At 49.3% G+C, this 27342-nt stretch overlaps 6 protein-coding genes across 6 annotated transcripts; 4 read left to right on the forward strand and 2 right to left on the reverse strand.

Moving 5' to 3' along the window:
* Nucleotides 1-159: 159 nt before the first annotated feature.
* EDB82DRAFT_432488 (uncharacterized protein) lies at nucleotides 160-2748 on the forward strand (the record flags this gene model as incomplete). Its single annotated transcript, XM_025727241.1, has 2 exons — nucleotides 160-192; nucleotides 250-2748. The coding sequence occupies 2 exons, from the start codon at nucleotides 160-162 to the stop codon at nucleotides 2746-2748; spliced, it is 2532 nt and encodes an 843-aa protein (XP_025581727.1).
* A 2716-nt stretch (nucleotides 2749-5464) lies between these two features.
* On the forward strand, nucleotides 5465-9720 carry EDB82DRAFT_448124 (uncharacterized protein). Its single transcript, XM_025727242.2, has 3 exons — nucleotides 5465-7201; nucleotides 7252-8279; nucleotides 8328-9720. The coding sequence occupies exons 1-3, from the start codon at nucleotides 5732-5734 to the stop codon at nucleotides 9343-9345; spliced, it is 3516 nt and encodes a 1171-aa protein (XP_025581728.2). The 5' UTR covers nucleotides 5465-5731; the 3' UTR covers nucleotides 9346-9720.
* Nucleotides 9721-13314: 3594 nt separating this feature from the next.
* On the forward strand, nucleotides 13315-14554 carry EDB82DRAFT_434597 (Metallo-dependent phosphatase-like protein; the record flags this gene model as incomplete). The annotated part of the gene is made up of 4 exons (XM_025727243.2): nucleotides 13315-13494; nucleotides 13632-14033; nucleotides 14104-14403; nucleotides 14462-14554. 4 exons carry the CDS (start codon nucleotides 13315-13317, stop codon nucleotides 14552-14554), a joined length of 975 nt encoding a protein of 324 aa, XP_025581729.2.
* Nucleotides 14555-15555: 1001 nt separating this feature from the next.
* Nucleotides 15556-16048, reverse strand: EDB82DRAFT_477411 (Rdx family-domain-containing protein; the record flags this gene model as incomplete). Its single annotated transcript, XM_025727244.2, has 2 exons — nucleotides 15556-15891; nucleotides 15971-16048. 2 exons carry the CDS (start codon nucleotides 16046-16048, stop codon nucleotides 15556-15558), a joined length of 414 nt encoding a protein of 137 aa, XP_025581730.1.
* Nucleotides 16049-17263: 1215 nt separating this feature from the next.
* EDB82DRAFT_234225 (GGL domain-containing protein) lies at nucleotides 17264-17920 on the reverse strand. Its single transcript, XM_025727246.2, has 3 exons — nucleotides 17868-17920; nucleotides 17510-17753; nucleotides 17264-17433 (listed from the first exon to the last, which is right to left on the reverse strand). Exons 2-3 carry the CDS (start codon nucleotides 17668-17670, stop codon nucleotides 17313-17315), a joined length of 282 nt encoding a protein of 93 aa, XP_025581731.1. The 5' UTR covers nucleotides 17671-17753; nucleotides 17868-17920; the 3' UTR covers nucleotides 17264-17312.
* Nucleotides 17921-21567: 3647 nt separating this feature from the next.
* Nucleotides 21568-25266, forward strand: EDB82DRAFT_448128 (uncharacterized protein). Its single transcript, XM_025727248.2, has 3 exons — nucleotides 21568-21711; nucleotides 21828-22091; nucleotides 22170-25266. The coding sequence occupies exons 1-3, from the start codon at nucleotides 21709-21711 to the stop codon at nucleotides 25053-25055; spliced, it is 3153 nt and encodes a 1050-aa protein (XP_025581733.1). The 5' UTR covers nucleotides 21568-21708; the 3' UTR covers nucleotides 25056-25266.
* The last annotated feature ends 2076 nt before the right edge of the window (nucleotides 25267-27342 follow it).

Here is a 27342-nt window from a genome sequence, read left to right on the forward strand (position 1 = left end):
ACTTGGCTGTGAAATAGGTCGACACTACAGTCCCTCGATCCTTAATATCGTAGGCAACTCCGCCCTCGAAAACGTTGTTTATATATCCTCAAATCTCGAACCATACATTTATACCTTTCCCGGGACGATCCCACTTCTATGTGCAGAAGCCGATAAATCATGGATTCAGAAGACGGAGAACTGTTCATAAAGGTATGCCATATCTTGTTCCCGTGCACTAATCAAGGCAACTGACATTTCTGTTCTCAGCAACTTGCCGGTTTCGTACGAACGCACGAAAAGGCTTTAGCCAATGCTCTCCAATTGCGCCGCCAGGTTCGACATAAGCCATCTCAAAGTACCGGCTCAGCGGTGTTGCTATCTCAAACCTCGACTTCGCTACCCGAACGACCCTCTACCTCAGCCTCTACATCCAGTTCGCTCGCAGCCGCCTTGTCGCTCGGATCCCTCAGTTTCACATCGCATAATGTCAAATCTGCAAAGCTGGCACTTACACCCCATCACCTGTTCTACCTTCTCTCTCGTTTCGAAGAACTCAGTATCAACGTTGGTCCTATGAAGGTCCGCCTCGAGAACCTACATGACAGTTCATCATCAGCCAACTATGTTTCGTTCCTCAGCAACACCCAACGATCCAGGAGCAAAGGCTCAGATATCGACTCGATACACTCTGTCTCAAGCATGCGAAGTGTCATGTCGGGCATGTCTGCACTGTGGTCGAGCTTTGGTATCGGTGCTAGCATCTCCGCCGCTAGAACAGAGCGTCAAAAGGCTGCTCTTGAAGCCGACATGAAGTACCTCTATTCCGCTTTCACCAAAATCCCTTGCTTGAAATTGGCACCTGATTGGCGCGCTCGTTTGATTCGCGGATATGAGGAGTTTCCCTTCGATTCGGCCGTTCCCCTCTATGTTTTCAAGAACTTGCAGGCTCTCGAAGTCAGCAGTATTGACTTCCGACAGTTCTTTGGTTGGGACCGTCTTGCCGATCAGCTGCGCTCGTTAACGCTCAGACGTGCCGGTATCGAAGACCCTGCAGACATCCTGATTGACATTGTGCTGGATGATATGGACAAACGTCGCAGACGGGTATCCAAATCCCAATCTTCCCCCACGTCTGTTTGGGCAGGTAGCGGCAGCCCTCGTCGCAATGTTGCTCACCCTGAGCTCAACCGTGCAGTGTCTGCCCCGAGCTCCCCGGGCCCTCATATCGATATGAGGGTTGGTTCAATGACTCCAAGTGAACATGCTGTTGAAGAGAGCAGCCGAAGGCAGTCTCTAAGCAAAGAAGACGAGCACAATGACGAGCCACAAAACTCACACAAGCCCTCCCGCCCCAGGAGCAGTTCACCTCCGCGTCCAACAAGCTCCAGAACCCAGTCACATCCTATCCGGGGAAACCATCACCGCATGCGGCGATCTGGATCTGGAAGCTCTCAGTCCAGTCTGTCCGATTCTTGGACTGGTCATCATCACTCTCGTGGCAGCTCTGGTAATTTACTTGCAATGGGAGTTCTCCCCGCCTCCAAGTGGCGCTTTCTGAGACATTTAAGCTTGGCTGATAACTCAATGACATCCATTCCACGCAACAGTCTTGCACCTCTTTCCAACACGCTTTATTCTCTCGACATTTCCTCCAACCTCTTCAGCCAGGTCCCTGACAGCCTTGCTACTTTGACTGCCCTCCGAGCTCTGAACTTGTCTCACTGCATGATCGACTCGCTTCAATCTTTGACACGCAATCCTCTCCCTGCTATCACTGCTTTGAATCTCCGGGCCAACAGACTTCAAAGTCTTGCTGGCGTGGAGAAACTGGTCCCTCTAGAGCGACTTGATTTGAGAGACAACCGCTTGGTTGACCCAATGGAGCTTGCAAGATTGACTGGCATTCCTGATATACACGAGATCTGGGTAGAGGGAAATCCTTTCACTCGTACTCATAAGGACTACCGAATCACAATCTTCAACCTCTTCCGCAAAGCCCCTGGCTACACGGAGGATGTGATTATCGATGGCAGCGGCCCTAGCTATGTCGAAAGACGTTCTCTAGTAGACCGACCACCTCTGCCTGAATCCATCCCTGTTGTTAAGTCACAGGCTCCCGAGGTGCCTACAGTTGATGTGAGCAAGCCGACCGTTGTTTACAACATTCCCACGGAATCAACTGTTCTCCGGAAGGAGCGTCCCACCCCTAAGGCCGTTATGAGCGAAATCAACACAAGCTCGACGCGCCGCCGAAAGACACCAAAGAGACGAATTGTTGATTTGGCTACTCCTGAGGCTCCTCCTTTCCCTACTCCCGTTGACGTCCAGGTCGTGAGGCCACCCAACGCTGCGCTTGTCAATGATGGAAACTACCGAATTTTCCAACAACCTGAAGCCCAACCTTTACCTGCAGCTGTTCTGTCACCGAATTCACACGCCATCACTTCTCCTGAGGTACCGCGAATTGACACCAATGTCTTCGCAAATATCCCTGCCATCTACTCTCCAAGTGATGATACTTCTAATTGGACAGAGCCTCAGGACTGGGATGCTGGTGGTGAAATTTACCGTCAAAAAATCGAAGCTTTGCGAAGCAGTGTCGGCAATGGCTACCTTTCGGTTCTGAGTGAAGAGAGCTGGACCCCCGACCGCTCATCAGATTATTCTCCGCCCAACATCCCATCCGGTGCAGTCATGCACACAGCGCATGCTCCCATACATACTTCTCAAACTCAGCCCATCCATAGTGGCCGAACTTTGGGCTAAGTGGAAGATGAGACACCAGCAGAACTGCGCGTCAAGGAAAGCGGTCCTCAAATGATACCCATATACCCTCTCTGCCGTGGAGTTTGCTGGACTCCTCGGTATGATTCGATTCTCTGTCTTGCTTGGCTCTGAACACCCAAGCTTGATCACATTTGTGTTTTACGTTTTACTGGCATTTGCAATGATATCACGGAGCATAGCGAGGCGGCGTTCTGAGCAGAAGGCATATCTGCATTGTTTAAGCATTCGGAAGCAACGTAAATGTTTCTTACCCCCTTGTTCTAGAGATTTCAGTTTTTTTCGAGAGCCTCTATAGACGGAAAGGGTTTCGTTTTCGGGAATGCCTGTCACTCTCTTCCCTGCCTAGGCGGAAGAAGAATCTATATTTGTTTTTAGTTTGCACATTGGAGTCTGGACAAGGCGTTGATAGGACACGGGCATTTGTTCGTTTGCATTCTTGGTTTTATATGGCATGGTCGGAAGAGAAAAAAAGACTTGACCCGTGGTCTGAAAGTCATACGATCTGTGGTTGCTATAGTGAAGCATTGGGGATTGTTTTAATACACGAAAATCATTGATGTGTTTAGTTCATTTGCGTGTTGCCTCTGATTGCCAACATGTCCGTTACTGTTTCGAATGTCCACTTAACACCATGTATTGCTACGTAGTATTGACACTCTATGATCGCACGTAAATACCCCCCCGGATGTTTTCAGAGGTCAGCCATCGGGCTTATTGAACCCCCTGAAGGAAAATGACCCTTTCATGTTCCGGTGATGCCGTCGCGGAAGAAGCCCAAGAGATTGGAGCGGCCTATTGGCTGACGTGACCAAGTCAGCAACCACAAGTTTCGCATGACCCTGTTTTAACCCGACGCCACAGAAATGAAGGCCAATCTTGGGGCAGGTTGTAACTAAATTGAGCGTGAATCAACGCGCGAAGCGCTGCATTTGGCTGACATGGTTCCTGGCATAGCTTAGAGGCTTAAGATGGTGGGATGGATGTAGACGGTACTTGGCGTTTGGAGAAGCGGGTTGGTGAAGAAACAAATGTTTTGGAGGTGGTGTAAGTTTAGGACTTGACCAATTGTTTGAAGTTAAGAGGCGTCGTCATTCCAGGGCGCGGACAACTGTAGTAAGATGTGATATTGTAGCCATGATTAAGCGAGGCTTGGGTGAGTCCTGTCTCAGAGTTGAATTCTTACCCCAGAATTGAGGTCAGTCGCGATGAGGCCTGTCAGGTGCTTAAGTTTGATGCGAAAAGTAGCCCATCGAAAGACAGAGAGAAGAACGTCAAGGAGTGAAGCATGACGATATTCACGGTAGTCGGCTTTCATTAGGTGAAAGTTAGACTGACTACCTAGGAAGTGGTCATATTCGTCTGCTTCAGTTGAAAAAACTCTTCACTTATCAAGTCTTCAGTTGGCTTGTCTGTGCCTTGTGAAGTCAATTGGCAGAGGCTTCAGATTTCTGTTCATCTCGCAATTCTCTGGTTGTCGGACCACTCACTACTAGGTAGTTGGGAATTAAAACAACATCTACAACCGGCATCGAACTTAGTCGTCACTGGCGTCTAGCATGAACCTAAGGACCTAAGGACACACGTTATAACACTATAAACTGATGCACAACTAACAACCAAAGATGTTAACATTCGCTGGCCGCTCGTAGGCAGGAATAAACTAATGTACGAGTACAGAGTAAGTGCTACGAAGTAGACAGCAAACGGATCCGCTGAGATCGTGCCCGTTCTGGGGCCGCTTGGGTGGATCGAGAAGGATAGTCCCGTGGTCAGGGATAGTACTAGGGTCACTAGATCTGAGGCCATCGTGAATACGGCAAAGCTCTCATGCACGTATCGGTCACGTAGTTTATGAAGTTCCAATCCGGCTTCGGTTTAGTCGTCTGCGGTGGCTAATAGTACAGCATTGGAAATGCAGGGTTAGTTTGTCCGCTTCACATGGGTGAATACCTAGGATGCCTAATCTCACAATGCCATTTTCTATAAAAAGACCGACACGTCGGGTTGAAAAGGCGGTAACGTAGATCTATAAGGAGCCTTTGACCCAGTTCGCTTACACGGATATCCAAGTTTCAATCAGAGTGGACATGGCATGGGACCTAGAAACGGGCCCCAGATCCGTCATTGACTAGACCTTGCCTGAGAAAAGATGTTCCTGCATGGCCAAGATTTATAGATTCATCAAATGCCATAGGTTTTGTTTCTTCAGTTTCAACACCAAATGCTTATATCAAACACTGAAACAAAGTTTGACAATCACTAGAAAAAAAGATCAACCATATTTCAATCTGGAAATCATACGTCATTTTGGGGCTATTAGAGCTGAATGGATTCTGCTACCTACTACATAGTTACAGCTATGAGTCGTGTCAGCTACGATAATCAATCCAACAATGTCATTAAGTCCAACTAACGTAGATCTTGTTTCCCCACGTATTAAGATGCAACCTGGAAACCTTAAGCCTGAACAAGACTAACACTGTGAGCTGCAGCCTGCAGGAGTAGGTACATTATTAAGTCACAGGGCCAAAGTCTATAGAAATTATAACACAGACAGAGTGTCGCTTGGAACATTCCCAAACAGTCATATGTTTTTTGTCTACCAAGCTATTCCCTGCTGACTAAACCGCACCAAGCCCCTGCTCTACGAGTGGCCCGTGCCTGCTTCGCGTTCAGGATCGTTGCCCCGAAGCAAAGCCGCCAGCCGATTCGACGTCACGTATCTCCTGAAAGTCGCGATTTCTATCAATATTCCACCAGCCAGGCCTCATCTCGACTATCGATCCCGTCGTACTCAATACAGAATCATTCTCTGCGTGTATGGTTCCTTTCAAATGATCGGTGACCCTGCCAAGCCTCCAACTGAGCCGGCGCGCCACCTTCTCCCTGACGCGATTAATCATCCTCATCTACCGCCAACAACACATCGAGTCTCGTATATACATCTCCGTTGACCCCCTTCATGATGGCTCCGGCGTCTCCGACTCCTAGGAGACCTGTAACTGGGCGTCGTAGAGGGCGCCCTCCAGGTTCAACCAATGCGGCTCGCGCCGCAAGGGCCGCTGCTCTTGCGGCAGCTTCTGCTACTGAGCCTCCACCAAAACGACGCCGGTATGCTCCAGCAGGCTCCAGATTCATTGCTGGAGGGGCTGGTGGAGGTGGCCGATATGTTACGTCTGACATTTTGGCTACACCAAATACCGCTGGCCCTTCAACATCGTCCCGATCACGAGCCGCTGCGCGCGAAGCTATCAATGGCCCTTCACCATCTCTCATGCCCCGGCGCGAACGAGGGGCTCGCACACGAGCTGCTGGAAACGAAGATCTGGAAGAAATGCAATGGGGTTCAGCTGCGGCTATGGCGACAGCGGTAAAGCAAGCTGAAGACTACAAGCCTCGCGAAGAGCGCAGTTGGGAAGACTTCCATCCTAATTTAGATATTGAGGCCACTTTCCTGGTCCTTCGATCCGAGCAAGTCGATGGAATCCCTCAAGAGCAGCCAGACATGTCGGCTATCCCAATGCTCACAACACCCTTGGACGAGACCAGGACCCCTTCGAGACAACCGAACCCCGCATCAACCGGGAACACTCCAAATCCCCAAGGTCGTTCAGACTCGAATGCCGCCGATGCTCCCACAGAAACTCCCTTACGTCGCCCTCGTCGACCGACTCGAGACGTTGTCAGCTTCTACAGTAGTCGACCTTTGGATCTCATGACAACACCAAAAACACCAAAGATCCTTCCTATTCAAAACCAAACCCCGAAAGAGAAACTAGACCTCAAGTTACCTTCATACCGTAAGACGAATCGTATTGAGCTGTTCGAAAGTAAAACCTTTGGTCAGGCTCGTTATGTTGACAAGGCGATGAGCAATGTCGGTTATCAAGAAAGCGACCATTATATGCGACCAGATCAAGCTTTAATCAAATCCTCCGACCTCCACGCTGAAGATGACGCAGACTTGACTGATGCCACTGCATCTGAAGAGCCGGTTTCCCATCGACGAATTGGCCGTGTAGAGTATGACATGGACGAGCAGGACGACATGTGGCTTGAGCGATTGAATGTTCGTCGTAAGGAAGATGAACTCGAGGAGATAACACGAGAAATTTTCGAGATCACCATGACGAAAATCGAAAAAGAGTGGCATGCGTTAGAGAGGCGAATACCAAAACCTAACCCTAAACCGCCTCAAACTCATCGTCCCCGATCAAGCTCGGCTGCGGCAGTCAACGGTGAACCGCAGGGAGGCGAAGAGCCTGACTCTAGATGTGCCATTTGCGATGATGGAGACTGCGAAAACACCAATGCAATCGTGTTCTGTGATGGTTGTAACCTCGCAGTCCACCAAGAATGCTATGGAGTACCTTTTATCCCAGAAGGCCAGTGGCTATGCCGCAAATGCATGCTTTGTGGTCGAGGAGTTCCAGTAGGTTGACTTCAAATCATATGAATAGGCTTTTATGCTAACTTGCACAGACTTGTATTTTTTGTCCCAACACTGACGGAGCGTTCAAGCAAACGAATTCTTCCAAATGGTCTCATCTCCTTTGCGCGATGTGGATTCCTGAGGTATCTTTAGGGAACCATACATTTATGGAACCTGTTATGGATGTAGAAAAGGTACCTAAAAGCCGGTGGAAACTGACATGTTATATATGTCGACAACGGATGGGCGCCTGCATCCAATGTGGAAACAAAAACTGCTACCAAGCGTTCCATGTTACATGTGCTCGGAGATCCCGGCTGTTTCTTAAAATGAAGACGAGTCAGGGTGCCCTCGCCGTATTGGACGGCGGCATGGTTCTTAAGGCGTTCTGCGACAAGCATTGTCCGCCCGACTATGCACAGGAGCATAACATTCACCAGGCCACAAAAGCCGCCAAGAAGTTCTACAAGAGAACCATGAGAAATCGCATCTGGGCCGACAACACCGTCACTGCAAACAACATTGCCGCGCGGCACCGCGATGCGCTCGCTGAACAACCATCAGACGAATCGCAGCTCACAGGAAACAAGAATTCTGCTTCTGGTGACAAGAAGAAAGGGCAGCCCCCAAAGAACTTGTGGAAGATGCCTTCAGGTGCGCCCGTTATACCCCAGGTAGTATTCGAGATCGTGGAGGCTTCAATCCAAAGATTTCCTTTCCGTAAGCGTAAGGATTTCTTGAGTGAGGCATGTCGCTACTGGACCCTCAAAAGGCAGAAGCGCCGTGGCGCTGCACTCCTAAAGCGTCTGCAGCTCCAGATGGAATCGTTTTCCTCAATGGAGTTAACACGACGAGACTTCGCGGCAATGGGCCCAAGCGGAAAGGCGAGATTGACTCGACGTATCGAATTCGCCGAAGACTTAGTGAAAGAACTAGAGCAGCTCAAGAACCTCGCAAATCAAGTTGTTGAACGAGAACAGATCAAGGTGGATGCCGGTGAGCTCGAACAAGAATTTGTGGATGAGTGTTATTTTCCTGTCGCAAAACTACTCGACCCTGCCATCGACAGGGCGATATCGTAAGTCCAGCCTTCACTACAGCTTGTGGCAAAAACTGACTGGTTCAGATTGGACAAAGACCTCTTCAGCGACGGCCTAGACAAGCTACAAACTCGCATAAACACCCGATTTTATGTGACAGTAATGTCGTTTGCTGTAGATTTATGCAAGGTTATCAGCGATGGCGTGGCTACGACACCTCAACTTAAATCATCTACGGACGCAACTCAACACGAGTCAAATGATGCGTCGCCTGCCAAGAGCGCATTCTCTGATATTCGAGAACGACGGAAATTGGGGAGGCGGATATTAAAAGCAGTACAGCCGTTCCTCGAGACCGCTTTGCGAGTTGAGTCTGAGATCTCTCAGAAGCCATTCGAGGGTTTACAGAAGGAGTTGGAGGACACTATCGACAAGAGCGTAGAATCTCGTCGTCCACTGACTGCTACAAACCAAGACAAGTTGACGGATCCTTCCGATGAAGCGAATGACACCATCATGGTAGATGCTGAACTCCAAATCACTGTCAAGGCTGATTCGACCGAGGGCGGAGATGCAATGGATACCACGTCGGATGACGGAAATATCGACGTGAGCACTAATATTGATGTGGACACTTCAGAAATCGCAAAGGCGGAAGCAGGAGAGAAGCAGGAGTCCCTCCCTAACACTGTGCAATCATCTGATACGCCTCCTGGCACAGATGGTTATGTGTTAAAGCCTCAGACTGTGCAGTCAGGGCCACCTACACCACCTCAGTCCAATGGCAGCCTCGGGTTAGATCCCTCAGACCCGCTTACGGATGGAGGGATACTTTGGTATCTCAAAGTGCTCGACCCCAAGGGGACTTCGGTTCTTGAAGAACAGTGGGCTGGCAGGGATGCTGTCCGAACGCTCAGCGAAGATCTGACGGATCTTGATGATGAGGCACTAAAAGGGCTGGGTATGGATGTCGATAACGCAGTGGCATCCGCTGCCGTAGAAGCGGATGACAAGGAAGAAGTCGAGGCGGTAGCGGAACCCGTGAGTGGCAAGACCAGGGCGAGCAAAGCGAAGAAGCGGAGGGCATCAACCCGGAGACGATGAATCATAATGGACAGGCGCATTGGGGTAGCAGACTCATTACTGAGTGGTACTTTTTGACATGTTGATTTCCGGTTGCATGGGATTATTTCTTGAGACTACAAAGGGCTATACAGAGGCACTCGAGCTTGGCGTTCAAAGGCAGGATGGACACAATAACTACGGGGTTATCTCTTCTTCTTTTTTCCCGAAGGAATCATGGGATGGGAAAAGGCGTTGGCGGAGGGCTACGCAATGGAATGCGAAAGCCAAAGGGCTAGCCCAGCGATGGACTGTTTGAGAATATTTTAAGCCAAGAGCTACGATATCAATGCGTAAGACTAATTAATGATAGTGGGTTGTTTATATTTGACATCAAGACGAACTTTATCAAACTCGAGTGGTATTCCAATACTTCGTAACTTAACCTAGAGTACTTGAACAATGTACTATATAGAACCTGAATCAGCCAGCCATCAGGGTTTCAGAAAAAATTGGCGGCTATAAGTATAAGAGACGAAATTAGTATGTTAGTTTACGTTACTCAGGCTATACTTATTTGATTATTTATTTTTGGACCCTCAGACTTAGCAGGCCAACTTTTCTGCTACCCACTATCTAGGTAGCATTTTCATCAACAGAGCAAAGTATAACAAGACAAAGACGGGCGGGCGGAAACTAACAGTGACATGTTCGGGAATTTCTAGTCAATCATATCACAGAGGAGGTCTCTCATGATGGAAAAGTGTGTCTTTAGGCTGTTAGCCGCGCTGATCAGAGCAGAACGTGTGCAATTGCGATATCACGTGACATATCGAGATGAGCAGCTGGATGAATGATGCCATTTTCTTGATATGACGAAGTGCCACACTCGTTCGTTCCAATTGCTTGCCTCAATATAGACTTTAAGAGACAAGCTTGCATTATCGTACACCGGCTGCATGTTTAGCGGGGCATGGAAATGTTATCCTGACGCAATGCGGTTGAGGGAAAGCTGATGGTCGGTGAAGGGTTGGGGTTGTTTTTTTATTACCGAAAGAGTCGAAGGAGGGACAAAATAAGTTACATATGAACGATTTGTTACCGTCTATTTTGATGACTGACGTGTCTGAGAGCAAGAGTGACAAGCTGTGGTGTACAGATGATTAGATGCTACCCTCGTCGAGCTTACGTGGGATCAATGGTTCAACCGTACTGCGATGATTCCATTGTGGACTGAGCTTAACTTTGTAGAGCTAGTCCTCGTATACACCGGGGCCTTAGTCTTGGTTTGGTGTTTCCAGTTGTTGAGGGAAAACAGAGCGAGAGACGGTTGAAAATGATCAGCATGTTTTACAGAAAACGGGCATGTGCCGTGATGTGTTTGTGGAAGCCGAGTGGCAACATTTAGGCCGTCTAATGTATCGATGTTAAGAAATCCCATGGGGTTTATGGAGATGCTCCAGAAATACAGCCCGCGGACGAGCTTGACGTGTAGGTTTAGAGGTACAGAGTTGCAGTCAAGATCGGTGTCTACCTAGACATAGGTATGTCGTGGCATTATCAAGACGACATCTATTTGCTATAACAAACGATAAACTGCACGAACACAGAATTGGGATTGGATGTTACGTATCCGATCGCAATACGACTTCAGGTTCTTCCATATCCTTTTTATATGGATATCCATTCATGGCTAGAAATGTATGGATTTTATTTGAGCCAAGGCCCCCCTGCTGCTACTGCGCTTCACGTCGAATCAGCTCTCCCGAACTAAAACGCATGCGACAGCTTCTCTCTCTCATGTATGTATTATTATCAAGGTGGCTAATGAGCGGAGAGGTTTTGATATTCGGTACTGTTGGACTGATTGAGATAAGAAAGCCGAAAGAGGCTGAGCAGTATGAAACTGATATTTGGATTGACTTGAATTAAGCGCCGACGAATCCGGTCGCTAAAGCTATGCAGTAAGTCTGAAAGTTGAGACGCCCCTTTTTGTTTGTCTGCCCCCCCAACTTTCTAATGAACTGGACATTTTCTTCTGCAGAATGGGATGCGGAAGTGAGGGTATCCATACTTGGGCATCCAAAGGGCAGCAAGCAAATGAGACCTTTTAATAATAGACAGAAGGAAATGAGACGTTGATTTCAGCCAAGCAAGCGAGACAAGTAACCCAGGACGACGTGTACATACAGCTACTGACGAAGCAACTGTGGAGGGACTCTGAAGTCGCAAGATGAGTTACGTTCCAGTCTCTTGTTGTCGCATGTACGTTTGCTTGATTGTCGAGAGAGCCAAGCTTTCATGAGGTGACTTTGATGTGAAGATAGCCATACTGTAGGATGAATCAAACCTTGCTTAAGGTATGTATAGAAAGAGGTGCCCAGACAGCTCCGAGAGTCAATGGACCGGGCTCAATTATAGCGGCCTCCCACTAGAAGCTGGCTACAGCTCAGCAGTCCCAGCAGCGTTGCCATCCCTGTAGTCGCATCCCCAGAAAGCTCCCGAGTCCCATTCCAGCTCATATCCAATCCTCGGGCCCTGTACTAGCGTCCTTTGAGCCAAGGCAGGTACCGTCGCAGGCAGCCCCAAACGCGGGTACTACAGAAGGTCTGGGCTTTTTTTTTTCTTGTAGTGGATGGCTCTAGCTCGCAGTTTGCTTTTTGGTGGTATCCGTAAGGTGGTGGTGACGAGGGCCTTAGTAGAGACGATGGACTGGACTGGATGGGTAGTAGTAGGTGAAAAAAATATCCCCCTCCCCCTTCCGTTCTGAGAAAACCTTCAACCCTTCAAACTCAACCCGACGACGACCGAGACGAAGACGTTACCTTACGTTTATCACCGTGTTAGCCCATCGCCAACACGCTCTGCGAATATATTCCAAGCTGCCCATCTTCGTGAAGAGCTGCTTTGATTAACCCTGCTCCGCCATTTACTTTGGCCCCAGACGACGACCGACGAACCACCGTGTCCGTCCTAAAAAAACCGACTCCAAATTCACTGATCGCGCGCCCGCTTGGCTGCCCCAACACAAATACAATACAAGACGACGACAGTACGACGACGAGAACATTACTTCTCATCTTCAAAAGAAAAAGAAAAGACGATCGAGTGGCCTGTTTGCTACTCTTGACCTGTTTATTGTACAAAGGCGACGAAGCGTCACATATTTGTTGACGCATACCTATTATCTCGGACGAGGATAATAACAAAAACTCGCGTTGACGGTGTTTTGTTCTATTCTCCTCTCTGGCTTGCCCCCATTTTCTGACGCCCTGTACCTACGTCTCTTTCTGGTACAGTTATCAACAACCAAAGTCGGTGGCCCACTGCGGCAACCACGACGACGACTGTTCTTGTCCCTGTATTTGACGTGATCTGATTGCTTTGCAATTCAATTCAATATCGACAATCTGCTTGATTCGCTCCTCTGCTCGATTCGCTTTCAGCTCTCGAAAGCTTCCGCAGCTACAACAAAGCCTCTCGCTGATAGAGAGACGTGATCCCTTCACGGGTAAGTTTCCATTTGGTGCGCCCCATTCATTCATTGCTCTCTCGCTGGCTCGCCGCGCCGTCTCGTCTCGTCTCCCCTCTTGTTCCCCTCCCGCACTACCTACGCACCTTGTCTGGCTTCTCCCCTCCAAATTTTCTGGGCTCTCCTTGCTGTTTCCACCATCGCAACACAACCCATCTTTTGCCTCAATATCCATCGTCAAATTTTCACGCTTTGTGTCGGTCAAGGCGTTTTGCGAGTTTGGAGACAATTTTTTCACTTCCATTTGTCTTTTTCCTCCGTCTCTCTTTATCTTGTACCTTATTGCTTCTCCGGTTTCACCGGCTGACTCGGCCAGGTTTTTTGTGAGGTGCATCTATCCATCTGCTATCATATTCCACTCGACAAGTTACCCCCGCAGTTGTTCTGATTAGCGATCTTGACTGCCGCCTTCCTCCTCCCCCACGCGACCCTCCCTCATTTCTACCGCGGGCTCGCTCTCGCCAGCAAATACTCTCGAAATGGCAGACCAACACGAGGTCGATCTCGACTCCATAATCGACCGCCTACTCGAGGTGCGAGGCAGCCGGCCTGGCAAGCAAGTCCAGCTTCTTGAAGCTGAGATTCGATACCTTTGCACCAAGGCCCGTGAGATCTTCATTTCTCAGCCTATCCTCCTTGAGCTTGAGGCTCCTATCAAGGTAAGTCTTTTTCTTCTGTTTTTAGTGACTCGGCCTTTTCAACTGGAGAATGCTACGACGACTTCTTTACCGTTATATTGAACATGGGGCAACCAAGAGAATCAATGAGCTGACCTGCCTTTTTGCGCCTTGTTTAGATCTGTGGTGATATCCACGGGCAGTACTACGATCTTCTCCGACTCTTCGAGTACGGTGGCTTCCCTCCTGAGGCCAACTACCTCTTTCTTGGTGATTACGTCGACCGAGGAAAGCAATCTCTTGAGACCATCTGCTTGCTCCTCGCCTACAAGATCAAGTACCCCGAAAACTTCTTCATCCTTCGAGGCAACCACGAGTGCGCCTCTATCAACCGTATTTATGGATTCTACGACGAGTGCAAGCGTCGCTATAACATCAAGCTGTGGAAGACCTTCACCGACTGCTTCAACTGCCTTCCTATCGCTGCTATCATTGACGAGAAGATTTTCACCATGCACGGTGGTCTGAGCCCTGATCTCAACTCTATGGAGCAGATCCGCCGGGTTATGCGCCCTACTGATGTGAGTACATTCTGCCTCGTGCAAACTATGAGGCGCACTGCCCCTCGGATTTCATACTGACGTACCCCAGATTCCTGACTGCGGTCTTCTCTGTGATCTTCTGTGGTCTGATCCCGATAAGGACATTACTGGATGGAGCGAAAACGATCGGGGTGTCTCTTTCACGTTCGGTCCTGACGTTGTCTCGCGTTTCCTCCAGAAACATGATATGGACCTTATTTGCCGAGCTCACCAGGTTGTTGAGGATGGCTACGAATTCTTCTCCAAGCGCCAGCTGGTTACACTATTCAGTGCGCCCAACTACTGCGGTGAATTCGACAATGCTGGTGCTATGATGAGCGTTGACGAGAGTTTGCTGTGTTCTTTCCAGGTGAGTTTCAAGAACAATCGTTTTGACCCGGAGGATGCTAATATTCCCCCCCAAACAGATCTTGAAACCCGCTGAAAAGAAGCAAAAGTATGTTCAACTGAGTGGCAGCAGAAACACGCCAACCAACTCCCCTTCCAAGTCTAAGAAATGAAGAATTTATGCCAACAATTTTTGCTCAACAGGTTCGGACGACGTTAAATGATCGCATCCTCGACCGACGTGGATGACCACTGCGACGAAGAACGAACGACTCGACTCGGGACTTGTCTCGATCGAAGCGCACCCCCAATCTCCGCCGTCTCGCAGCTAGCCTTGCCACCTGTGGTGGTAGGGAATGTTGGTTCACTGGGAGGGTGACGGAACTTAAGAGGCGCCGGACCGCGACGCTGATTTTTGCGAAACCCGAATCGTCTCTAATGCCTATATGCGAACTTGATAACGACAAACGGCTGTTTCTTAGCTCCACAGATAAAACATTGACAAGACTTGTTTTTTGAGTTGCACACAGTCCTCGGATTCCATGCATATGATCCACGGGACAGGCGATCTGATGTCATATGTCTGCTCCGCGTAGGCTGGCCCGTGGACAAACGCAGTTCGGGAGGCAGGTGATATATTTCTCACTTTATTTCTTGTGATGAGGAGGATAATCCATTGACGGTTAATCTGGCTGGGAGCGTTTTAACGGTCATGTTGCATTTCATGGACGAGGTTTGTGTGGTCTTATTCGTTGCTCAAAGGCAACCTCTGTATACGTTTTGTGCTTTTGGCTGGGTCTGATGAGGGAGGAGACATCGTTTGCTTGATTTTGCTGAGTGATCTGGAAGCTGGTGGAAGTTGACCAGGAGGATAGAAAATGTTAATTGCTGTATGAATTGTGGGCTAAAAAGAGATTTCGCTATATTCCTGAGTCTTGTTAATCGCCTTTGTTTCCGAGTCCAAGTCTGGAGGAACGTGCTTGGTATATGGAAACCAGCCACCGCTACAGTTGGTATTGCCCATTGTCCTGGGAACTGTAAGCGGGTGTACTCCTGTTTATACACGAGTAACGATGAGGCTTTGGGTCCCAACTGGCCCTGTTTAATGTCACTGCGCACTTGTGGCATCATAATTCAAGTTAAGGCATTCAAACCGACTCCTGATATGAACATGTTATTGGCAGTCCTCGCACTTCTTCCCCTCGGCCTGGGCTGTCTTCTCTTCCACTGCATCATCATTATTCTTACCCCCATCCTTCGTCTTTCCGTAATCCTTGTCTACATGGCCCAGATCCCTTTCCGGCTCAATGACATCTCTTACCCTCCTCTTGAGCTCCTTTGTCTCGGGGAAGCCCCCATCTTCTCGTCGGTCCCAGAGAGTTTTTGTGGAGGCGGTCTCTGCCCCCGGAGCCTGGTGGGTGATGGAAACGATAAATGTTCCGCCTGTGGAGGGCTGGAGAGCGACTTCGCCGAGGCCTGTCGAGAACGTGGACAGTAATTCTTGAGCGTACTGAAGAATGTCAGCCTTTTGTTCATGGGGCATGCCATATTATATGTCTCATTAGTTGAGGCAGGGTTAGCTAACTTACATATGCTGCTCTTAGCATCCATTTACACTGCGTGCAAAATTGGATAGAGACACGGGGAAGAGGTGTTTGGCTGGCCATGCTTTTCGTATCGATCGATGGTTGTTAGCTTCTATGTAGTCGGTTCCGGGAACGTCGTGGTCTGTTTCTTGGCTGAGCCGGCTCTGATTTGACTTTTTATTTCCTTTGCGACTGCGGCGTTGGGGTTCAGAGTTTCGGCTATAGCAGCAACTCAATGCTTCCCTAGCGGCGATCCCGATGTCCGTTTTGACAGGTGAGAATCGAGGAGAGATTCAGGAATAAATATGAAGACAGACAGAGATAGATATGAGGAAATGGGCGGGTTGATGGTTTAGACACAGTGTTGCTGATTAGCTGATGTAATTGATGCAAGCCTCTTGGTCGAGAGCTCGACCCAGATGATCCACTTGACTCGCTCTGAGGTTGATCGAACTGAACTACGAACGTTGGATCGGGTGGGGTCGGATGAACGCAAGCAGAGTCAAGTCATGCTAATACAGAGGGAGGTAGCGAATAATGGTTGAAAACGACAAGTCAGGGCAATTGATATGCAAGCCATATAAAGAAAAGTTCACGGCAACATTCAAGTCAAAGACAAGCAATTGCAGACAGGTAATTAAGCCTAGTACAAACGTTGAAAATTGGAATAATTAAACTCGTCGACTCATTGACAAGAAGTATAAATTGGCTTGGGAAACGTACACGACATGGAAACTAGATGATAACAAAAAATGATAATAAAAAATTGGGAATTATTACATTCGCGCAAAGCCCGATCCGTTAACCGTTTCTTCGAGCCCAGACCCAGACCCCCTTGGTGGTGCTTCAACCTCCCCTCTGCGGTCTCGTGGCAGCACTCATGTCCTATCCAGCTGGAAGAAGCGAGGCATGCGCCGAGACAGAATTAAAATCACCTTGAACTATAGTTCCCCTTGCTCTCTCGATGTTGGCTTTTGTGACCCGCTCAAATGGTATCTTGGGGTATCTCGATCCGGGTCCCTGTGGTACAGCTGGATCATATGTAGGCTTTCCCCCCTTCTGGCGCTTCGTCAGTGGGACAGTTTGTTCCTGACAGCTTCCCCAAATGACTGTCGTGGATGTCGTTGTCGTGTCGCTAGCAAGCGCTTCGGTATCCAGGGCCCATTTCGCCTGTGTTGTGCGAGTAACCCATACTCGGATCTCCTTAATTTACTCCCCTTAAATGCGTCAAAAACATATCAAAATTGACTGCGGCCCTCCTCCAATCGCTGAATCATCGTCGACATTGCGTAGTAGTTGATTTTTGGTAATCCGTAGTGAAGAAAAAGAATTGCAGCGACTGGTATTACATGACCACACAGCAGCCACCAGATTGTTGCGGCGCATAGGGGTCCTCGCCCTTGGGGACAGCGCCCCAGACGGAGGGAACCATATAGTCCCGAGTGCCGTTGCAGTAAGCGATGATGCTGTCGCGAGGTTAGTTACTGCAAAAAGAAAGAGTAATCAAACGCGACAAATTCTGTGCCAACACTGTTTACATACCTCTTTGACGCTGTGCTGACGGGGATGCGTTCTCGCTCAAGATCCTCGCGCAGGCGGTTGTTGAGCTCTGTTAGCCGTCGGAGCTTAAGATCAGCCATAGACTGCTTGTTCTTCTTGATCTGCGAAGGGTCGCCGACATCGCGAGAAGTGTACTGAGGCATCTTGGAACGGGGTACAGAGGTGAATTAAATGAGGGTATTTGACGGAAGAATCACGGCGATTAGGCGCGTGAACACGTTGAGAACTGTCATCAACAAAAGTTAGTCAACTGAGGAATCGATTTCGTCTAGGTTTCGAGGCGTAATGAAATCGTCGCGACATGAACAAAGACCGGACCAGGGAATGGAAATGAACGTGCTCCGGGTCAATCGAATTTCTTCCGTTCAATGCCATTACAGGCGGTTGGTGGAAGAAGTGCCGTTAAACTCGTGGTTGATCTGGTCGCGGAAGAGGCGAATGCTAATGTTGCTCGCCCCTGATTGATGGCGGGAGGCGGGATCGATTGCTTGAGAAATAACTTACGGAGAGTCGGACTCGAGTCAAATGAATGACTTTGAGTGAGCTGAAAGCTTGCGAAGCAGCTGAAGATGCGGACGAGAACGAGAGGATCGACGGTCGGAACGGTATTCGGAGGTTGATGTTTGGGTTAAACGGGTATGTGAAGGAAGAAGAAAAAAGGGTCCGTCGAAGCCAGGGAAAGTGGAAATGGATGGGTAAAGGTAAGGAAGGTAAGGTTTGATGAAGTTTGGTGGCAGAGAACAGGAGCGGGAGAATGTGATGGGAAGGACCCGGGGGATGTTAGCCTGGTAGGGGGGGAAACTGCACCTCACTTCACTGAGTGGAACCCCCCGAGCTAGAGACCTGGAGTGATGGAAGGTACCTACCTACCTACCGCTACCACAACCGCAGCCCACGGGCCTAGTCCAAATCCAGCAGAATTTAGTTAGAACCAATGGTGGGGTCATCAGTAGAGAATTGACCAGTGATTTTCGTCTAGAGGTTGAGTTACTTGGATGCACGGATTTTCTGAATGGCTCGTGTACTGCGGGAGCCCTGGCAGCAACTGGGGGCACAACCTTGCTAGGGGCCCTTTTTGCGGAAGGACGCTCTCATTGCTACTGCAATCCATGGATGTATATAATAAGAGGAGTGCAATATGCTCGGACGCTGATTGTTTGTTCGCAGGAAGCATACATGTATGAAAACATAACACAAACACACAGACCAGGTGGTTGGTACTCAATGTCCTTCTTTTCTTTATGATGAAGTTGGATCTGTATGACTAACTGTCGATGAATAGAATAGTGAAACTCTGATGAGCTCACTCTTCTGTCCTATTTCCAGCATTTGATGAAATTTGTCTCGTCTCCTTATCCCCTTGATCGTCTTAGTCTCCAGGAGCCGAGAAGCTTGCGCCATTGGTTGTCAGCGGGGCTGCGGAGCTGTCTAATCCCGTTGGACCCAAAATCAGGACTCCAATCCGTTTACGTCCAGGCTTCTCATTTTAGCTGCAAAGCTACAGGCACTTGATATTGCCTCTCAGATTGTGAGGAGAGGAACCTGAATCAGCAACCCTCCTAGTCAAGTCTACAGTGGCTGGGGTTGGGCTTGAGTAAATTGTGTTGCTTCTGGTGTTAAAAAAAAGAAAGCCTAGATGGTTGATTGACCAAGGTTGTCATTTCATATTGAGAGCAAAAGCAAGCTTAACATAATAATGACACGCATGTTTCAAACAGCCTATCCCAGATTCCCAACTCAGCTTTCCAGAGGATCGCTGCGAAACCACAATCAATGTATCCGTATCGTCCTCGAGATTTATTCGCCAATAGATAGAAATGACAAGATCCGCCACCAAAAGCACAACCTGGAAAAGACGACATGTCGACTAAAGGTATATTATCTCAAGTGAGGGCACAGGTACATGTTATACAGTACAACAAATGATTGCCCACAGTAGGTAGGGGACGAAGACCAAGCTCTTGATCTCGTCTCGGCCACTTGGTGCAAGCTTCGAGCCGAGGAAACCAGTATCCGAACCGTTCACGGCCTTTTTTTTTTTTTTTTTTTTTTTTGTAAACCGATTCACATTTTTCTTTGAGAAGATCATGTTCGAGTCGAGGCATCCACAGTCTCCGTTTCTGTCACTTCCCGCTCTCGGAACGCTGCAGTAGCGGCCTGCATACATAAAGGGGCTGCTTTAACCTGCGGGTTAGGGGGTCTCCAATCGACTGTGCCTTGCAGAAACCATCACCCAGGAATTGATGAGTGAAAACATCCATTTTCAAGCCTCGGGTATGTTCTGACAAGCCCAAAGTTGCTTTCAGAAACAAAAACCGCCAATGCGTTTGATTTGTTTCTCATATTCCCTCTTTTATCACACCCAGGCCCTTAAATGACATGCTAATAAGCTAGCTAAGAATACAGGATTGTCTGCTAAAGAAGAGCCAATAAAGCTCCACCAGGAATTACTGGGGTTCGCGTCGTGATTAAGATGAGACCCGTCTTGGCAACACAACAAAACTCTCGAGAAGGCTTTAGTCCGACAGGTCACGATACCTTTCTCATTCTCAGGGTTGTAGCCTAGGAAAGGGCTGTGTAGCCCTGTACGATGATTGCTGTACAATGCTCCGTTTCGGATTACTGCGAGTTGTTGCATTCGCGCTGGGACTTAGCATCCGCAAGTGCTCACCAGAGAGTGAAACAATTCTGTATCAAGATGCATAGTATTGCTTTTGTTATGTTACTTGTTATCCAACGGCTCCAGGTCTCTTAGCCTTCCGCTTCCCCCGTATCAACGTGTCTCGGTTGCTAGTCCCGCTTATGAGCTGATTGCTTCGCACCTGTCTTGACTTCCGTGTATCGAGGTGGTCCGAGCCAGTTCACGCCTTCGGCATTTTTACACGATCCGCGGTCCATGTACCTGCGTTCTACCCCTGGCCAGGTTACCATCTCATCTGCCCGTTGTGTGCATCCGTACTCTCTTATGAGCTCGAAGTCCCAAGCTCGGTTAAGTCCTACCCAAGGGTATTACAGTATTGATCAACGCCAAGCTGGGACCACCTGACGCCATTGTCAAGGATATCTCCTGTTGATGAGTAAGATAAATATTGACTGACCTCCCGACACAAGACATATAAGTAGAGATTTCTCTCCTGGGTTGCCAGAGGTTAGCGTTCTGAGTCACCCTTAGTTATCTACGTTGAATGTCACATGAGGTGTGACTGATAGGCGTGTCTTGATAGGTAGACAATCGTGCTATGTATGAGGATAAATTAGTTCGAATCTCCGAACCTAAATTTCGGAAGAGATGCCCACATTTCTATAACACTCCGTATGTCTGCTCCTGTCATCTTATTAAGTATGAAGGTGAGTTCTATAATAAATAGTATTTCCCGTCAATCATAGCTGCTTCTCAGATTGTTGCACCGAAGTGTAAATTCAAGTCCGATTCGCAACAAACCTTATCGTAGCCAGCGACCACGGATTACATTGGTATGTGAACCTCAGACATTAAGAGCACATTTACACAATGACGTCCAACTACCTTGCTCAGAGACCTTTTGTGAATCACTCGAGTAATAGTCAGATTAGCGTGCCGTTTTAAATACGAGTTTCTATAGGAATCCGTGATACTTTTGACATCAAATATACCATCTCTCAAAGAGAGCTGGGTTTACACAACACACCTCTATCTAGCAGCCTGGGTAAGTATATTGATTGATATGTTTTTCATAGGTACATCACACATAATGATAACTTTTCTCTCAAGATTCACGATGGCTTGAGAACTTCTGAATTTCTTCACGATTCACTTGCGTACCTATCGACTTCGCTGAAACACTTTCTGGATAATTGACGTCAATGTCGCTTGTTTTGGATTCCCAGCTGCTCCAAAGCGACCAACTAAATCATCACCCTGTCGACAAGAATTGTGGCTTTTAGATCCAACCAGCCACAGACGGTAAATCACCGCCACAACTTCACATCCGCTGACTCAGCGTGTGAAAGCCCCTCCTCGCATGCTGTAGCGGCCACACACGAAAAACGAAAAATTCATCACAAGAAGGGTGCCTTGCAACACCATCACGAGTGCCGGTCGAATTTCCTCAGCTCTCTCTCCCCACCGGCTGATCGATCTCGGATCATCATCACCAACTCTCCTCTCTTAGTCAAGTTATATCTAGAGGAGGTTGCCCAGCATGGTATGTGAATACCTTCCTTTGTTCCCACCGCCGTGACTCAAGCCCTATCTCCGTTGAAGCCTTACCCCTCCTCCACACTGTATCCGTCATGATGCTGACTTGAAGTTTTCCAACAGCCTCCTCCGCCGCACCAGAAGCCCGAGAATGTTCTCAAGAGGGCCCATGAACTCATCGGTGTCGGTCAGGCCTCCGCTGCCTTGACCCTGCTGCATGAGCACATCACCAACAAGCGATCCCGAAATGTTCCCATCATGTCGCTGGAGCCCGTAATGCTCCTCCTCGTCGAGCTCTCCGTCGAACAGAAGAAGGGCAAGCTTGCCAAGGATGCTCTATACCAATACAAGAACATTTCGCAAAACACAAATATTGCTACCATCGAGGTACGTATATCTATGACAACTTGGATCTAATCGCAAGTCGCTATTGAGATATTTCGGCGCTAATACAAGCATGTACAGTTGGTCTTGAAGAAGTTCATTGAGCTCGCCGTTGAGAAGGTCACCGCCGCCCAGCAAAAGGCCGACGAAGTGCAGGAGAGCATTGACGCTACTGCCGGCACCTCCAACATCGACGATCTCGAAGCCACCGAGACCCCAGAGTCTATCCTCCTCGCTACCGTCTCTGGCGAGCAGTCCCGAGACCGCACTGACCGAGCCATCGTCACCCCTTGGCTCAAGTTCCTCTGGGAGGCCTACCGAACTGTCCTCGATATCCTCCGAAACAACGCTCGTCTCGAGATTCTTTACCAGAGCACCGCTACACAGGCATTCGACTTCTGTCTCAAGTATACCCGCAAGACTGAGTTCCGCCGTCTTTGCGAGCTGCTCCGCAACCATGTCCAGACCGCCGCCAAGTACTCTTCTCAGATGCACGCTATCAACCTGAGCGACCCCGACACTCTGCAGCGACATCTCGAGACTCGTTTCCAACAGCTTAACGTCGCTGTTGAACTCGAACTCTGGCAGGAGGCTTTCCGCAGTGTTGAGGATGTCCATACTCTTCTTAACCTCAGCAAGCGACCTCCTAAGAATGTCATGATGGCAAACTACTACGAGAAATTGACTCGAATTTTCCTTGTGGGAGGCAACCACCTGTTCCACGCCGCTGCTTGGTCCAAGTACTACACTCTCCTCCGCCAGTCCTCTATTCTGGTCGCCAGCGGCCAGGGCAAAAAGTCTGACAACCCACCTGTATCCGATGCCGAGCTCCAGAAGGCCGCCTCTTTTGTCGTGCTTTCCGCTCTGGCCATCCCCGTTATCAGCACCAGCCGATCTCGTGGTGCCATGGTTGACTTTGACGAAGCCAGGAAGAACAAGAACTCTCGACTGACTCACCTTCTTGGCATGTCTCAAGCCCCTACTCGCGCTAGACTCTTCCGTGATGCTCTGTCCAAGTCTCTGCTTCAGCGTGCTCGTCCCGAGATTCGTGAGCTTTACGAAATTCTCGAGGTTGACTTCCACCCTCTCTCCATTTGCAAGAAGATCTCCCCCATTCTGACCAAGATTGGCGCCGACTCTGAGATGGAGAAATATATCCTCCCTCTCCAACAGGTTATCCTTACTCGCCTGTTCCAGCAGCTCTCCCAAGTCTACGAGACTGTTGACCTTTCTTTTGTTGAGAGCCTGGCCCAGTTCCCTGAGCCTTACCAGGTTACTCGTGGCACTATCGAGAAGTTCATCATGAACGGTAACAAGAAGGGTGATCTTTCTGTTCGCATGGCCCACGCCACCGGCGTCTTGAGCTTCGACAACGACGTCTTCTCTTCCTCCAAGGCCAGCCACGGTGGATCCTCTGCTGGCTCTGCTGAGTCCGAGACCGGCACTGTTCAGCGTCTCCAGAGTACCCCCTCTGAGATCGTCCGCTCGCAGCTTACTCGTCTCGCCAAGTCTCTCTACACTACATGCCACTACGTTGACCCCAACTTTAACAAGAGCCGTGCCGAGGCTCGCGAGGCTGCCCTCGCTCGTGCCAAGGCTGGGGCCGAAGAGGAGCATCTTGCCATTCTCTCACGAAAGGATCTTATCCAGAAGCGCAAGGAAGTTGCTTCTGAGATCCAGGCCAAGAAGGAGAAGGAGAATGCCCGCCAGAAGAGACTTCGTGAGCAAGCTCTACAGGAGGCTGAGGATCTGCGACTTCAAAATGAGCAAAAGGAGCGCGAGGCCAAGCGACTCAAGGCCGAGCGTGACCGTGTCCGTAAGGAGGAGCTCAAGAAGCAGATCGCTGATCTCAAGATGGGTGACAAGGCTATCGATATCGATCTGGAGGACCTTGACAACCTTGACAGCAACCGCTTACGTGCTATGAAGCTTGCTCAGTTGGAGCGTGAGAAGAACGATGTTAACGAGCGTCTCCGCATCACTGGTAAGCGCCTCGATCATCTTGAACGTGCTTTCCGTAAGGAAGAATCCAAGAAGCTGTCCGAGGACTATGCCAAACAAGTTGAGGAAGACCGCAAGATCTACGACCAAATGAAGACTCAGAAGCTTAAGGAAGCTGAGCTCAAACACAAGGAGAGCGTCGAGCTTAAGCACCGACTCAGCCGACTGGTACCTCAGTACGAGGAGTTCCGTGACTCCCTGCATGAGCGCCGCCGTGACGAGTTCGAGAAGCGCCGCCGCGACGCTGAGCGAGAGCTTGAGAAGCAGATCACTCAACGTAAGAAGGAGGTACGCGACCGACGTCTCCGTGAGAAGCGTGAGCGTGAGGAGAAGGAGCGTGAGCTTCGGGAGGCCGAAGAGCGCGCTGCCCGTGAGAAGGAGGAGCAGCGCATCCGTGATGAGGCTCGCAAGGAGGAGCTTGCCAAGCTCAAAGAGCAGCGAGAGAAGGAGCGTCAAGAGACACTGGAGAAGGCTGCCCTTCAGCAACGACGTGAGGACGAAGCACTGGCGCGCCGCAAGGCCGAGAAGGCTCAGGCCTCTACTGGCTTCTCTCGTGGACCAGAGCGCACAGAGTCCTCCGAAGCCAGGAAACCTGTGTTTGGCGCTGCCAAGTGGAGAGAGCGTGAGGCTGCCCGTGACGCTGGCGAGGCACCTCCTGCCGAAAGGTCCGATTCTAATGACCGACAATCTGCCGGCGGTCCTCCCAGAATCGCCCTTGCTGGCAACAAGCCCAGTTGGCGAGAGCGTGAGGCTGCTAAACAGGCGGCCGGTGGTAGCGGAGCCGATACTGGATCTTCCGCCCCTCCACCTCGCTTCGCACCCAGGGGTGGTGCGCCACCTATGGACCGAAGCGGCTCTGGCCGTGCTGATGATGATCGAAAGCCGTCTCCAGCTCCTCCAGCGGAATCTCAGCCTGCATCACGAACAGCTGGCAAGTGGGTTCCTCCTCACATGAGGGGCAAATAAGTGGTTAGGGATGGCATTTGCGACTCATGGCGTTAATAGGTTTGCTTCCATGTAGGAAAAGTAGTAGTAGTCCTTATGAATCAATACAAGCGACTAAGCACACGAGCACCATTACGACCGTTTCTTGATTGCGAATCAAAGTTTATAGTTATTCAGGAATAGGTTAGGATTTTGAGGTAGAAAAGCAAATAATGACCTGTTGCAACCTTTTACGAAGAAACCAAGTGCCACGACCCTGGCTAGACCAGTTGTTTATTAGTTTACATTCCTTGTGCCTGGTCGAAGTTTTCCCATGGCTTATGTGGCTGTCAGATTTGAGCCAAAGTCAACGGGTAAATTTAAACGATCTGTTGCCCTGACAGGTACGTAGGTATTGAGTCGCTGAATACCGTCATGGCGGTGTTCTGTTTGGCAGGTATAGGCTTGGCTAGGCTTGCGAATTACAAATACCCGATTTTGCGAGTCAGATGGACTGAAGTGTTGTGTAATATTCCGGTTTGGATGGAGCTGACAGCAAGTGGAGGAAATCAAATAGTCTGAGCTTGAGCTCACGGTAGTCCCGTCGATCAGCCTCGATGCTGCCAATAAGACAGGGCGAGGAGTTCCAACGCCAAGGTTCTACGATACAGCATACACTGCAACAATCTGTTACGATTGAGGTTGTACTGGTCTACAATCAGAGTTTGGTTCCTGGATCCTCGGCATCTTTAGTAACCTCAAGTTTTCAACGGTTCATTCTGAAACTGCAAGCCCTTTGACGAGACTGGCCCTTCTCTAGCATAGACATCCATGCTAAGGGAGACATAGTTTAAGCATGATCAGATTTCCTTGCATGAGGTCAGACTGACCAAGCTGTTGAAGCTAGTAGTGGCACTTCCATGATGCGGCGTTACGCTTCCTTTTGTGTGTTGCCGATCTCAGGCGCGCACTAGATCGAACATGACAAACCCTTTGACACAATGGTAAGCACTTTTCAAACGAGCTTCAAACTGTCGAGTCGTTCCAGATTCAATGATAGTTTCTCGTGTCTTTAGACGGTTCATTGACCCTGGGTACTAACCTTAGTATGTATCTATCTACCTTGGGTACCTACCTGTGTTATGAGGTGTCTGTGTCAGTGTAGTTACAAGTGTCACGTGCGCACTGACTATGCCCATAAGCAACCTCATCTCTTGACCACAGCTTCATCTATAGCACAACACAATGGCAATTTCATCCTCCAATCTTCTATAACGGGAATGGTCCGTTTCTCAAGATCCCCTGGTGGCTAAAAATCCAAACAAATTCATGAGCAAAAGTTTCCTCCATCATTCGTCCAATCTTGACCAAATCCGGCGACGAATGAGACCGGCAAGACCGATCATCAGCCATCTAGATTCTCACGGCATGGGCTTTCCGTTGATTGGCACCAGATCGTTCTCCATCTTGGTAGGGAAAGACTGGAGATGTCGACAAGTTTTGCTGTGCTAGTAGATCGACAAACAACAGGACGCCAGCAAGTGCCAAGTCCACAGCTCAAGAGCCGACCAGGCAAAGTCATGCGGGTCTATGATTCGCGATGTCAATTGCATGGGGCTGATACCGGTTCTTTGGATCCGATCGGAGCCATCTAGACTACCCAGGAATTTGGAATATGGCTATGCGAACTTGTGTTTCGTGGAGACAGTGTCTTCACAGGAACTAGAAGCATATGCTCTTCTCGAGGCCATCGACAGAGGAATCACCACTAATATATCACTAGCATGGTCCAAATGATGCGAAAGATACTGTGTTTTCACTTTGTTTGAGCGCATCCCAACTTCATATCTATGGTAAGGTCAACAATGCTCGCACTGGTTCTCACTCGGCTCGTTTGCCTAGTGCTCTGTTGTGATCTGGCGCTCTTGTAGTGTACCTGTATCCGCTTCTGCAGGACCAGACGGGAGACCTGGAGAAGCCCCGGACGTCTTTGGAGTTACACCAAAGGCCGACCGCCATCGGGCACGTCTGGACCCTTGGCGTCTCCACGTGTTTGGAACTTCATCTTTGAACTTTGTTCCACTCATACTCTCGTGTCAAGACAGCCATCTCAAGCCTCTCGATGCCTCGCCCGTTCAACCAGTACCAACAACCCAGGCCAACGTACAAACCAGACTCTGCCAGCCTCATGCCCCCCACCAAGCCTAACGAGAAAAGGCCGTTACCTCACTAGGCTTGGTCGAACAAGTCTCTTTCTGGTGGAACTTGAATGAAGTCTGGACACTACGATCCTCAAGCTATCATGGTGCATGTTAGGCGCTCCGTGGCG

Source organism: Fusarium venenatum, assembly GCF_020744135.1.
Source record: "Fusarium venenatum strain MPI-CAGE-CH-0201 chromosome Unknown EDB82scaffold_3, whole genome shotgun sequence".
Taxonomy (NCBI): Eukaryota; Fungi; Ascomycota; class Sordariomycetes; order Hypocreales; family Nectriaceae; genus Fusarium; species Fusarium venenatum.

What these genes read in the sequence shown, in the direction of transcription:
- EDB82DRAFT_448128 (XM_025727248.2), top strand. An exon ending in CAAATATTGCTACCATCGAG is followed by an intron (nt 22,092 to 22,169) that starts GTACGTATATCT and finishes AAGCATGTACAG; the next exon opens with TTGGTCTTGAAGAAGTTCAT.
- EDB82DRAFT_234225 (XM_025727246.2), bottom strand. Translation starts at nt 17,670, where the DNA reads ATGCCTCAGTACACTTCTCGCGATGTCGGCGACCCTTCGCAGATCAAG. An exon ending in GTCAGCACAGCGTCAAAGAG is followed by an intron (nt 17,434 to 17,509) that starts GTATGTAAACAG and finishes ACCTCGCGACAG; the next exon opens with CATCATCGCTTACTGCAACG.
- EDB82DRAFT_448124 (XM_025727242.2), top strand. Translation starts at nt 5,732, where the DNA reads ATGATGGCTCCGGCGTCTCCGACTCCTAGGAGACCTGTAACTGGGCGT. An exon ending in TTTGTGGTCGAGGAGTTCCA is followed by an intron (nt 7,202 to 7,251) that starts GTAGGTTGACTT and finishes TAACTTGCACAG; the next exon opens with ACTTGTATTTTTTGTCCCAA. An exon ending in GCCATCGACAGGGCGATATC is followed by an intron (nt 8,280 to 8,327) that starts GTAAGTCCAGCC and finishes TGACTGGTTCAG; the next exon opens with ATTGGACAAAGACCTCTTCA.